Source organism: Esox lucius, chromosome 4 (assembly GCF_011004845.1).
Source record: "Esox lucius isolate fEsoLuc1 chromosome 4, fEsoLuc1.pri, whole genome shotgun sequence".
Taxonomy (NCBI): domain Eukaryota; kingdom Metazoa; phylum Chordata; class Actinopteri; order Esociformes; family Esocidae; genus Esox; species Esox lucius.
In genome coordinates, this window is record NC_047572.1 from 26,782,982 (window position 1) to 26,796,553 (window position 13,572).

General features: G+C 40.9%; 1 protein-coding gene across 5 annotated transcripts in view; it reads right to left on the reverse strand.

Annotated features, from left to right (window-relative positions):
* The window catches only part of glrbb (glycine receptor, beta b), a 32,521-nt gene that overhangs the window by 11,375 nt on the left and 7,574 nt on the right, over positions 1–13,572 (reverse strand). For all 5 annotated transcript variants that reach the window (XM_010899831.4, XM_010899840.3, XM_010899847.4 and 2 more), the window contains exons 3-7: positions 12,007–12,113; positions 11,130–11,197; positions 6,833–7,059; positions 4,479–4,561; positions 2,100–2,240 (exon numbers count right to left, since the gene is read on the reverse strand). In XM_010899831.4, the coding sequence (XP_010898133.1) occupies positions 2,100–2,240; positions 4,479–4,561; positions 6,833–7,059; positions 11,130–11,197; positions 12,007–12,113 (626 nt within the window). The remainder of the gene's footprint in view (positions 1–2,099; positions 2,241–4,478; positions 4,562–6,832; positions 7,060–11,129; positions 11,198–12,006; positions 12,114–13,572) is intronic.

A 13,572-nucleotide genomic window follows, 5' to 3' on the forward strand; every position in this document is an offset into this window, starting at 1 on the left:
TGATTGGGTATAAAAAGAGCCTCTCAGAGTGGCAGTGTCTCTCAGAAGTCAAGATGGGCAGAGGATCACCAATTCCCCCAATGCTGCGGCAAAAAATTGTGTAGCAATATCAGAAAGGAGTTTCTCAGAGAAAAATGGCAAAGTGTTTGAAGTTATCATCATCTACAGTGCATAATATCATCCAAAGATTCAGAGAATCTGGAACAATCTCTGTGCGTAAGGGTCAAGGCCGGAAAACCATACTGGATGCCCGTGATCCTCGGGCCCTCAGACGGCACTGCATCACATACAGGAATGATACTGTAATGGAAATCACAACATGGGCTCAGGAATACTTCCAGAAAACATTGTCGGTGAACACAATCCACCGTGCCATTCGCCGTTGCCGGCTAAAACTCTATAGGTCAAAAAAGAAGCTGTATCTAAACAGGATCCAGAAACGCAGGCGTTTTCTCTGGGCCAAAATGGACTGTGGCAAATTGGAAAAGTGTTCTGTGGTCAGAAGAATCAAAATTTGAAGTTCATTTTGGAAAACTAGGACGCCATGTCATCCGGACTAAAGAGGACAAGGACAAACCAAGTTGTTATCAGCGCTCAGTTCAGAAGCCTGCATCTCTGATGGTATGGGGTTGCATGAGTGCGTGTGGCATGGGCAGCCTACACATCTGGAAAGGCACCATCAATGCTGACAGTTATATCCAAGTTCTAGAACAACATATGCTCCCACCCAGACATCTCATCCAGACGTCGTCTCTTTCAGGGAAGACCTTGCATTTTCCAACATGACAATGCCAGACCACATACTGCATCAATTACAATGTCATGGCTGCATAGAAGAAGGATCCGGGTACTGAAATGGCCAGCCTGCAGTCCAGATCTTTCACCCATAGAAAACATTTGGTGCATCATAAAGAGGACGGTGCAACAAAGAAGACCTAAGACAGTTGAGCAAATAGAAGCCTGTATTAGACAAGAATGGGACAACATTCCTATTCATAAACTTGAGCAACTTGTCTCCTCAGTCCCCAGACGTTTGCAGTCTGTAATAAAAAGAAGAGGACAAGGACAACCCTTTTGCCACACAGTGGTAAACATGGCCTTGTCCCAACTTTTTTGAGATGAGTTGATGCCATGAAATTTAAAATCAACTTATTTGATATGTCATCTATGTTGTATTCTGAATAAAATATTGAAATTTGAAACTTCCACATCATTGCATTCCTTTTTTTATTCACAATTGTACAGTGTCCCAACTTTTTTGGAATCGGGTTTGTAATATAGTAGTAGCACCTTTTTCAGCGCAACTTACAGTAGCTAGGGTACATTTTGCTTGTTTTTGCTCCATGGGAATCAAAGCCACAACCCCAGGCGCTTAAAACAGTGACCAACAGGGTCAACGTCACGCGTTTTATTTTAGATATTCCTAGCCGGGTTGACGATGCTCAGGTGAATGACGCATCCTCTCACAGAGATGATGTAAAACACTACATCTCTGGAATGCAGTCTGAACAATCTGAACTAAATGTGATCGGTGGTTGACTATTTCAGATCAGCGCCCCCAACAACGTGGTGGCCGCCGACCAATAATCATTCATATGGGTGTGGCCAAGGCAAACAAACACAGACATCGGTCAAGGTGATTCCTGATACAACAACAGGTGGTCCAATTCAAACGGCGCCAAGTGTCAGCAACAATATGGACCCCAGGTATCCCATCGTGGTCACTGCCACCCAATACAGCGGCGACACCATGGCCAGGTGTTTGAATCCTGGCCTTGGCATACTGACAATGCCCGTGGGGGTGGGTGGTTGGTCCAGGACAGACGGGCCAAACTTGGCTCAGCGCCGCCCGTGTTGGACCCGTGGACGTCCCCGGCTGAACGCTAATCGTAAAAAAGGCTGGTTGAGATGTGCTTTAGAGGAGCCACGTCTGGATCGGCTACTATCCTGCTCGGGTTGTGGCGTTGTTGCCAAGATGTAGGGCCATGGGAACAATTGCAAAATCGGACGGAGAGATTTGGGGTGAAATATCACTGCAACGTGAGAACACCGGCACGCACTACATTCCGGTGTTGAAGCCACGCGTGCGAGGAACCGACCTGTGCCTGCATAGAACTTGGTGCAATTGCCGTACTCGATATCCTCCTGTCTGATATCAAACTGGGGCAGAGCGATCTCCTCCATCTGGACAGGGTCCCCCGTCTGCCACATGAACTGCAGGTCATCTGTCGTATAGCCAACTGTAGACGCGGACAGATGGAAGAACACACGCGCACATGCGTACACACAGGTACAGGCATACACACACCCACACATTGTCCTTGTCAGCATTTAATACCGTACACAACCGTTGAAAAGTTTGGGGTCAACTTAAAAATGTCCTTGTTCACCGTGAAAACACACATGAAATTAGTTTGCTAAGAAATACAGCAAAATGAGTAAGAAACATAGTCCTTGACAAGGTTGGAAATAATTGTTTTTAATTGAAATAATAACTGTGTCCTTCAAACTTAGCTTTCGTCAAAGAATCCTCCATTTGCAGCAGTTAGAGTCTTGCAGACGTTTGGTTTTCTAGTTGTCAGTTTGTTGTGGTAATCTGAAGAGATTCCACCCCCATGCTTCCTGAAGCTCCTCCCACAAGTAGGATTAACTTGACGGGCACTTCTTTCGTACCATACGGTCAAGCTCCACCCACAACAGTTCTACAGGGTTGAGATCCAGTGACTGTGCTGACAGCTCCATTATAGACAGAATACCAGCTGACTGCTTCTTCCCTAAATAGCTCCTGCATAGCTTGGAGCTGTGCTTTAGGTCATTGTCCTGTTGTAGGAGGAAATTGGCTTCAATCAAGCGCCGTCCACAGGGTATGGCATGGTGTTGCAAAATGGAGTAATAGCTTTCCTTCTTCAAAATCCCGTTTACCCTGTACAAATCTCCCGCTTCACCACCACCAAAGCACACCGAGACCATCATATTGCCTCCACCATGCTTGAAAGAGGGTGTCAAGCACTCCTCCAGCATTTTTTCATTTGATGTGCATCTTACAAATGTTCTTCTTTGTCTGTCCAAAACACTTATGACCAATCCTACTCTGTCCAACGTCTATGCTCTTTTGCCCATTTAATCTTTTCTTTTTATTGGCCAGTCTGAGACATGGCTTTTTCTTTGCAACTCTGCCTAGAAGGCCAGCATCCCGGAGTCGCCTCTTCACTGTTTACATTGAGACAGGTGTTTTCGGGGACTATTTAAAGCAGCTACGAGTTGAGGACCTGTGAGGCGTCTGTTTCTCAAACTAAACACTCTAAAGTATTTTACCTCTTGCTCAGTTGTGCACCGGGGCCTCACACTCCTCTTCCTATTCTGGTTAGAGACAGTTTGTGTTGTTCTGAGAAGGGAGTTGTACACAGCATTGTATGAGATCTTCCGTTTATTGGCACTTTCTTCCCATTGAACGGCCTCCATTTCACAAAATAAAAACGGACTGATGAGCTGTTTCTTGGCCTGTAATCGAACCCACAATTGCTGATAATCCAGATACTCAACTAGTCCAAAGAAGGACAGGTTTTCGGTTTTCAGCTGTGCTAACATAATTGGAAACGTTTTCTAATGATCAACTAGCCTTTTAAAATGATAAACTTGGATTAGCAAGCACAATGTTCCTTTGGAACACAGGACTGATAGTTGCTGATAATGGGCTTCAGTACGCTTATGTAGATATTCCATTAAAAATCTGCCATTTCCAGGAGTAATTTCCAACACTGAAAATGTCTACACCGTATTTCTGATCTGATTTTATTTTAAATGACAAAAAATGTGGTTTTCTTTCAAAAACAAGGACATTTCTAAGTGACCCCAAACTTTGGAACGGTAGTGTATATGAATCAAAGTCCTAGAATTGGTAACCCATGTACTTTAATAATAAAATAATGATGCCAATTATATTCTTAGTATTATTATTAACAGAGTATACACATATATAAATATTGATATATCAACGTTGTCTGAAGTCAATATTTACAACTGTACTTATTACTTTGTACTAATCAGATGTACAGTAATCATCTTCACACGTTCCCTAACAAACCTGAATTATAGACTGACTTACATATCCTATTGTACATTGAATGTGACTACATTACTCTTATCTATACATCTAACCAGGCAAGTCAATTAAGAACAAATTCTTATTTACAATGACGGCCTGGGTAGTGGTGAAGGGCAAGTGCAGCGCTAAATAAAAAAAATAAAAATGAGACAGGGAAAAACAGGAAAGACATCACCACATAGTAACAGACAGACAATAACAGACAGTAAACAGACACAGTACTGAGAGTAACGACAATACATACTAAAACAGTGACAGCCTGCTTAAATAACTGGTATATTAATGTTACCTCTTACATTAATTCAGGAATGACAACTGCAAGCTCCACCTCCAACAGATGCCATAAATTGTCATGTAATTGCTAGTTACTCACAGCTTTCCAGCTGCATTTTACAGCGTTGCGTATCCATGGGAAACAGTGTTAGGTCCAGAGGACAGGATAAAGTGACTGACAACCTGTGAACAGAACCACAATGATGCAAATAAAATTAACATAATTTACAATTAGACAATCAATTTTAATGTGATGAATGACTGAGCTAATTTCTTTAGTAATGTTTTTCTTGATTCTTTATCATTTCACATTGCTCTGCAGCACATACCACTCAATTTCAGTGGGCATGATTAGCAACGGCTAATGCTTTTCAAACCTTTAAATTGAGGTCAGATTCAATTTGGCCTACTGCAATATAATTATTCTTCCTTAAAATAGGCTAAATTGCTTAAACTGACTGACAAGTTCATTCCAAATGTCTGTCCTTCACTGTAGGTATGAGCTGTGAACAAAATGGACTCACGACAATAATTAAGGAGCTGCCAGGGATTCCGGATTCCATCTTAAAACAATATTATCATCAACACCGCAAAGGCTACATGATTCAGCAGAATTACCTGAGAGAAAATGGACCCCACTGAATGATTGAAAAACATGGTTATTCCCGCACTAAAAAGCTTTTTGGTCGGCGGGCTCCGGAAATATATTGTTAATGTGAGCAGCAACTATATTGTGCATGCGGTGCATATTTATTTCCCAGCCTCCGCTTTAGACATGAAAGCATGGAGTTTATCGAGCACGAGCATCGAGGTATTCACAAAACATAGTGAAGTGTACCACAGTTAATAGGGGTAGAAATATTTGAGAAATATTTCCTCGGTCCAATCCTGTGTATACAAATTAGAGACATACACAGCATCAACACAAACACAAGGGTTAGGGCGTTGGGCCAGTAACCAAAATAACATCCCTGAGCCGGCAAGGTGAAAAGGCACTTAACCCAGATTGCTCTTGTAAATTGCTCTGGATGAGACTGTCAGCTAAATTACTAAAATGTAAAATGTGTGACTCAGAGCCATTAAACCCTGATTGACACGGAGAAAAAATGTGTAATGCTTCGAATTTGGATACAGGAGTATGCAACTGAAGTAGCAGAGTTTCAGTGCTTCAATGAGTAGCATGTTATCTTTCTGAAAAACATAGGATCTATCGATGCTGTGTGAAGACTCCCCTGGAGTAAATATCAGCATGGAGCCTTGATATTCTTAGGTTTGTGCTTGTGGATTACCTGTTTTATTCTAACCACAGGTTTTCCTTTGGTCCAGAGACTGAGATGACCATTGTAAAACATAGCTTTTTGGTCTCCCAACCATTTTTGCGTTGATTTTGGTGTATGTTTTGGGTTGTTGTCTTGCTGAAAGTTCCATCCACTGCCAAGTCTCAATCTCTTGGCAGAAGAAAGCAAGTTGTGGGCAAAAATATCCTGGTACTTAGTGGAGCTCATTATGCCATTAGTCTTAACAGTCCCTAGACCACTTGGAGCAAAACAGCCTCAAAGCAATAATGATCCACCATCATATTTTACTGTGCGTTTCAGGTGCTTTTCTTGTATGCAGTCCCCTTTTGAAGCCAAACATGCCGATGCATTTCCAAAACGTAAATGTTTTGTCTCATCTGACCATAACACATGATTACAATTGTAATTTGCCTGGGCAAAGTTTAGGTGCTGCCATTTCTAAGTTTGTCTCAGTTCGGGCTTCTTTCGTACAACCCTTCCAAAGAGCTTGTTGAAATGGAAGTGGCAAATAACAGTTGAATTTGAAATTTGAAAACCCCATGAGAATGTAGACAAGACTGCGCAGTTCAAAAACAGCGATTGATGGATAATTGTTTGCCTTCCTCACCATCTTATGCACATGTCCTCTTCTGGGCAAATCAGCAACTGTTCCAGGCTTCTAAAACATTTTGATTTTTGCCTTGACTGTGCTTAGTGGTATTTTCAACTATATAATTTTCTTGATCTGTGTAGATAACAACCATCTCTCTTCCAGCTGAAAGCTCTTCTGATTTAACCATTGTAATGTATAACAAAGGATATTTTTCATGCATGTGACCTTCATATCTATACCAAGGGAAAACCAGAACAGGTGAAATGCATCAATTAATTTCCTGTAGACCAAGATTAAAAAGCATAGTATTTGATGATAGCCAACCATTCGTTTGGTTTTATTTTAAATATTCCTTAGTGGGGCCAAAACTTTGGAAACCTATGTTTAACAAAAAAAATCACACAGCTCACTAAAATGTTTTGTGTTTGAGAAATTGTTGTTTATGCATTCACTCAATTTCCTAAAGAGTTCCGATGCATCCTGAGTTGGCTGCATATTGTAAGAAATGATAAATAAGTAAAAATATACATTTAAAAAAAAGTGTGACCCTGAGCAATCACTTACCTCATGCTAATTAGAACGTCTCCATTGCGGAAGATGAAGAGAAGAATGTTCTCCTGGGTAACGTCGTGGAAGTTGGCGCTCTTCTCATTAGCGAAGAACAGATCAGGCTTCCAAAGACATTTGAACATCTTGGGATCCACTGTCAGTGAGTCAGACTTAAAATCCTGAGGTAGCCTTAGTCTGGGATCGTTCCATCGCTGCCTCAGAAATATGTTTACTCTGTAATCCTGTTATGTTCACAGTTGAGATCACAAAACACCAAAAATGAGTAATGCAGCATGAGTTGTTAATAAAGAGAATTATCTTCATGTGCATGCATTAGTTTCGCATACATTAAGTCAAATATTGGCAAAAATTATTCCTGCAAAACCCAGGCAAAACACCTCAGTTCCAGATTGATTCTAATGTGAAAATATACTAGTCATAAATGTAAATGTCTGACAAGCATTATCTAGATTTCTAACCCTGCTTACTAAAAAGTTGGGACACTTTGTAAAATATAAATAAAAACAAAATGCAGTGATGTGCAAATGATTTTAACCCTGTATTAAATAGAAAATAGTACAAAGACAACATATCAAACGTTGAAACTGAGCAATTTTATTGTTTCATGAAAAATATATGCCCACTTTGAATTTGATGCAAGCAACACATTTAAAAAAAGCTGGGGAAGAGGCAACAAAAGACTGGAGAAGTTATGAAATGCAAAAAAACTAAACCTGGTGGAACATCTCACAAGTAATTAGGTTGATTGGTAACAGGTCAGTAACATGATTGGGTATTAAAAGATAATTCCAGAGAGGATGAGTCTGTCAGAAGTGAGGATGGGGAGGGGTTCACCACTCTGTGAAAGACTGCGCGGGCAAAAAGTGCAACAATTTAAGAAGAATGTTTCACAACGGAAATGGTAAAGAGTTTTGGGATCTCATCATCTACCGTAAATAAAATCATTAAAAGATTCAGAGAATCCAGAGAAATCTCTGTATACAAGGGACAAGGCTGAAAACCAATATTGGATGGCCTTGACCTTCGGGCCCCTTCGGGCACAATTCTGTAGTTGATATCACTGCATGGGCTCAGGAACACTTGCCAAACCAGTGTCTGTGAACACAGTACGTTGCTGTATCCACAAATGCAAATTAGAAACCAGACGTAAACAACATCCAGAACTGCTGCTGCCTTCTCTGGGCCCAAGCTCATTTAAGATGGACTTCGTCAAAGTGGAAAACGGTCCTGTGATCTGAAGAATCAACATTTGCAATTATTTTCATATGCATTTTACGCAGCGTCCCAACTTTTTTAGAAACAGGGTTGTACATTAAAACATCCTTATTTAGTCCATTGGCAATGTTAAAAAGTAGCCTAGAAGGCTAACAAAATGCTTGAATTATATCCACACCTCTAATGACTGACAAAAAAGTTGTTAGTTTAAAACTTTCCAAGTCATTTAAACAAGTATCCAAGCTTCAACATGTCTAGAGACTGGCTGATCTTATTTCCATGTAGAGTTATCAGTGCAGCTCCATTAGCCTAGGTGTTGTTAGTGCAAGGTCTACATTTGTCTTGTTTGTGTGCATGATGACTTGTTTAAAATCTGATGACAACTACATCTTCCATTGTGCTGCACAGTACACTATCCATTACATAATGGTCATTGCAACTTACCATGCAAGGATAACAAACTCTCCTGTCTGGATCCTGACAGAAACAACTTCTGTAGCATTCCAGAAGTCACACAGTCTTTTGTAAAACGTCTGAAAGATTGAACGTATACTCCTCCACTGGGTAGCAACCACCTGTCTGCCGCTGTGAATTTGGCAAAGATATAACGAATCCCAAAGTGTAATCAAACAGAAAAACTGGCGAGGCCTTATAAAATGGCAGAGATTTATTGTCCGCTGCAACATCAAATGAGTCATCCTCTCCAGGCGACTGTGCCACATAAAATGAAAATGGATGTGTTAAGTACAGTGGGCGCACAGTGGAGAAGAGCATTTGGCTGAGGTGTAAATGACCAATGAGTATTTCCAATGATCAGAAGCCCTGTCAAGTGACAAATGGAGAACCAGAGGTGACCAGCTGTCTCTCTTTCATCCACTGTCGTTTACCTTTCTATCTCTACTCGTTTTCTCTATCGTTCTCTCCTGTATATTTTTCTGCTCTTTCTCCTTCTGAACTTTTCTCTCATTCTTTCTCTTTCCTCCATTTTCTGTCTGTTTGTCTGCGCCTCTCATTCGTTCTCAAGCCTCTCTCATCAATCTGATGTAGGTAACTGCGTACTGCAACCAAAACAGAGACAAAAAAAAATCCTATTATTTGGGGTTTTGTCTGTTTTTGTACAGTGTTCGTCTTCTTACGCTGTATATCATCATCTTAATCGGCCGTGGTGTGAAATCCCCAACTGCTGGCATTGAGTGCACAGGGAGATCACAGACTCCCACTACTGATCTACAGCCAAAGGAAATATTTTAGGTGGAAACCCAAGACATTCCATCATACATGGTCTATGGGTGTGTTATGGATGTCACTACCCATACAGAACAAAGCCATTGGAATGGGAATTGGCCCTAAGGTCACATAGTGGTAGTTAAAGGCCTGTGAATTAACAGATGTCCGTCTACAGTACGAGTCAAAAGTTTGGCCACACTTACCCTTTCGCTTGAGGGGATAAGTGTATGCAAACTTCTGATTGGCTCTGTATGTATGTCTGTCTGCCTTTCTAGTGACACCCAGCTACTAGGAATGCATGACTAGGAATGCCAGGGGTTTTTCCTGTTCATGGTATTCCTAGTCATTCCCAGGGGGTACTGAAGAGGGCAGTGAAAGTTGGCTCAGCAATATCTGTGGTGGACGAGTAGGTTGTCGAAACGGGGCTGCCTAGTCTACTTCTGGTAGGTCGGCGCTGAGGCAAGATAAATCTTAGCTTTTGCCTGGAGAATGTAATATTCTCCAAGTGCATACTGTATGTACTGCAAAAAACATCCCGGTAGAGCAAGCAATGGGCTAAAAATTAAAATAGCTCGGCGAGATGTGGTTACGGAGGACAAGTCCCGATTGACTCTCCCAAACATACTATGAATTGCAAAAATCGTACATTAGATATCACAAACATTTTAGAGGAGAAATCAGAGTGAGCAAACAGGTCTAAAGGAGTTCCACGGATTGAGATTGATTCAGGACCCCCGCACCGCGGTCACTGCTTCACAGTCAAGTCATTACGAGGCCAGGGTTCAAATCCTGTTAGCAGACTCGCCCATTGGTCCCGCCCACTAATAATCCAGCAATGGCGGCCTTGCCTTGTGGCGCACTAGCAACTCATTGTGACACCTTCTGCGCCTGTGTGCTCAATCAGGTTAGAAGGCCGGAGAATATGATATTAGTCTTAACTTCCTGGTTGCGCAAGCAGTGTGATGAGAACCAGAAGTGCTTTAGGGGACACATATATCCACCTCAACTTTCCTGAGCCCACTGGAAGTTGCAGTAATGAAGCAGAGCCTTACACATGAAAAATCGGCTAGAAAAAAACAGATACAATTTACACAACAAAAGCAATGTTCTTCAGGACTTCTTTCAAGAATGATGGAACATTTGTTTGACAGCCTGGGATTCAGAGTTGATATTGGCACCCTATTTTATTTAGTCTAGTTTTAGTCATTTTGATTAATCTACACTAAACATTGTGTAAAGCTGACATCAGGGAATATAATGAACACCTGCCACCCACCAAACAGGCAACGGGTTAGCTAAGGGTGGCCGGCAATCTGTACCAGCCATTCTAGTGGGTAGCGAACAAGCACATTGGTAACACCAATACATTTTGTTGCAAAAAACACAATCTTTTAAGATGAAAAATCCATTAAGATGAACCAACAATACACATCAATGAATGACTTGTTGACCTGTGTCAAGTCATGGACAAAATGCCATGAATTTGTGATCATTTTATGTCATTTTTATGTACTTAAATAATTGCAAGGAGCTTATAATGAGCTTGTTTTATTGAAAACCTCTGGTTCTTTCCACACAAAAACCCACTCCTGTCCACTAATGTCATTCAATACTTTAACCAACCAAAATGGTAAATAGTTCTCGTTAAGTAATTTTTTTTTTTCTGGATGTATTTAGTCAGTTGTCAACTGCCACTGAAAAACAGGTGTTTAATTAATATTTTCATCACTATAAATGTTGACAAAATAAACGCTTCCTGGGATGCTGATCTTAGGTCAAGTGATATAAGATTAGGATTTATGAATGAAAAGCTGATCTTAGTGTCATGCCTACTGGGCTGAGCTCTTACCATAGTGGTCTCTTGTATTGACCCAAAGCTGTTTATGAATATGTTCACTCTATCCTCCACAGGGATCCCTTTAGAAATAAAACAGGTTAAATGTTAAAACAGCAAACATTTCTTTCAAAATCCTACTGAACTTTATGTCTAACCTGTGTTTGACATACAATCTTACGTAGTTTATCATACAACAGAGCTAAACAAGGAAAACATACTCAAATGAAATTATTCTAAATACTGATGAACACAAGGACATTTCATAGCCAACAAAGTTAATATTCAGAAAACGTGTTTCTTCAACAAAAAACCAACACTACATAAAATGGGTTGAGATGATATTGGCTTGGGCAAGGGATGCCCGAGGAACAGCTTTAAATTGAATTTCTGAGACGACAGGACTGACTTTAATGGATGACAAGATGAAGCTTTCATCTTGACTTGATATGAACACCAGATGTGGGACCAGTGGGAGAAATAAGCAAGCAGTCATAAAGAAAGTTTTCATGGCGCAAACCACATCAAACGTTCAATGTCCGGCAGACACATACAGAGTCAATGCCAAGGAATGAGGTCGAGTCTGCTTTGGTCTGAAGAGGATCTGTCACAACGTCACCATGTAGGGTCTCTATTGTGGTAGAACACCATACTTAATTCCAGGGATTTTTGATTCTTTTATCGACTGATTTCAATCAGGGATCTAATCCAAGTGCCTTTAAAGACGCTTCCTCAATACAGGAACATGGAGGATAACAACACAAAAGAGAGAAACAGGTGACGGAGAGAGAGGGGAAAGAGAGAAAGATAGAAATAAGGGAAGAAAGAAAGGGGGGCGAACAGAGGGAGAGAGATATGGAAAGAGACAGGAATTCAGGGAAAGAGGACAAACCTTTGAAGTTGGGCCTGATTCGAGGATCATAGGTGATCAGTAACTTGTTCAAGATGTTACTTGTTGAGTTCTCAGGGACCCGTGCAAGATCCTCAGGTGTCAGCTGCCTGCAAAGAAGGGAAGAAACGTTAAACCACACAGCAAGTCAAATTCTCCTGGATTATCTGTGCAGATGGAAGCTTATGTTTGCGATTCCATTATAAAGTACTGTTTGATCATACTATATCCTGTGAATGAGAACTACACATTAGTGATTCAATGAGCTTTGGTAGCAGGACCACCCCAGTGAAAGAAGCGAATTCCTGGAATGTAAGCACAATGAGGTTGAAATATTCACATCATGATTATGGCATGGGGTTTTGGTTCCCATTAACTGGAGAAATGCTTTAGAAAAAAACAGATTCTCTGGAAAATCATGAAATCATTTGTTGACAGCATCAATCAATCAAGCAATCAAATGTATTTATAAAGCCCCTTTTACATCAGCAGTTGTCACAAAGTGCTTATACAAAGTTGATTTAATGTCAGCAAAGAAATTTAAAGATCCCCAATCTTGCTGAATATCACACTTTCCTCGGTCCTCACAACCCTAGAAATACATTCTTGGAATGTAGTGGGAAATGCCTTGGCAATTTCTTTGTACTCATAAGCGTTTTGTTAGTGTATTTGAGAAATATTATTGACAGCCCACTTAAAGACCTTGTGCTGGACAAACTCTATTAACTGATCACAGACATTAGTTTCTTCTTTGCAAAATATACGGTCCCTTCTCTGCCAACAAAAATTCTGAAAAACACTTGTTCCCATTCAGTCGGTCATGTCGGTACAACACAATCTCCACACGTGAACGAACTGGACAGATGCCCTCCCCACTCCAGATTTCATGGAAAAGCTGTGGGCTACCCGGGTGCATCCCCACTCTCTGCTAGACTAACTGGGTAAACATATTCATCAGCAGTATTCCTTAACTGTTATAGATGCATCCAGTAGACAAGAAGCTAGCCAGCTACCCAGCAGTAAATGCTAACTGTAGTGGTAGCATCAACCATTCCCTTACAAACCATAGAATTCTTCAGCAGACCAGAAGGGGTCTATCCAGAGGAGTTCCAATAGTATTGTCACTGTGCTGTAGGTCTACCAAACAGAGATATTGCAGAACTGAATTGGGTTCTAGATGTCAGTGGCCCCTATACATAGGTTCTCTGTGTCGTTTGGACTTTCTGTAGAACACAACCTTTCAAGCTTTTTCCACTATTTATCTCCCACTATTGCATCAGAGGACTAACAAAGGTCCCGTGCCCTGTGCGTACGTTACAGACATCCATGAACCGGACCCAACAGTGTTACCATTCAGTGTTTGCTTTGCTCAGCCAGCGACTATCTGACTGGGTGACAGATCTCCATCACATGTAACAGCAAAGGATGAGGGCTGTTAAAAGGGTTGACTGAATATGAATATTTGAAATGAAGTTAGTATGTATTCAGAAATTGTGTGTAGACTAACAAAATATGTAATCAATTATGAATTCAATCTACAGCAAAACAAAATGTGGAGGAATTGAAGTG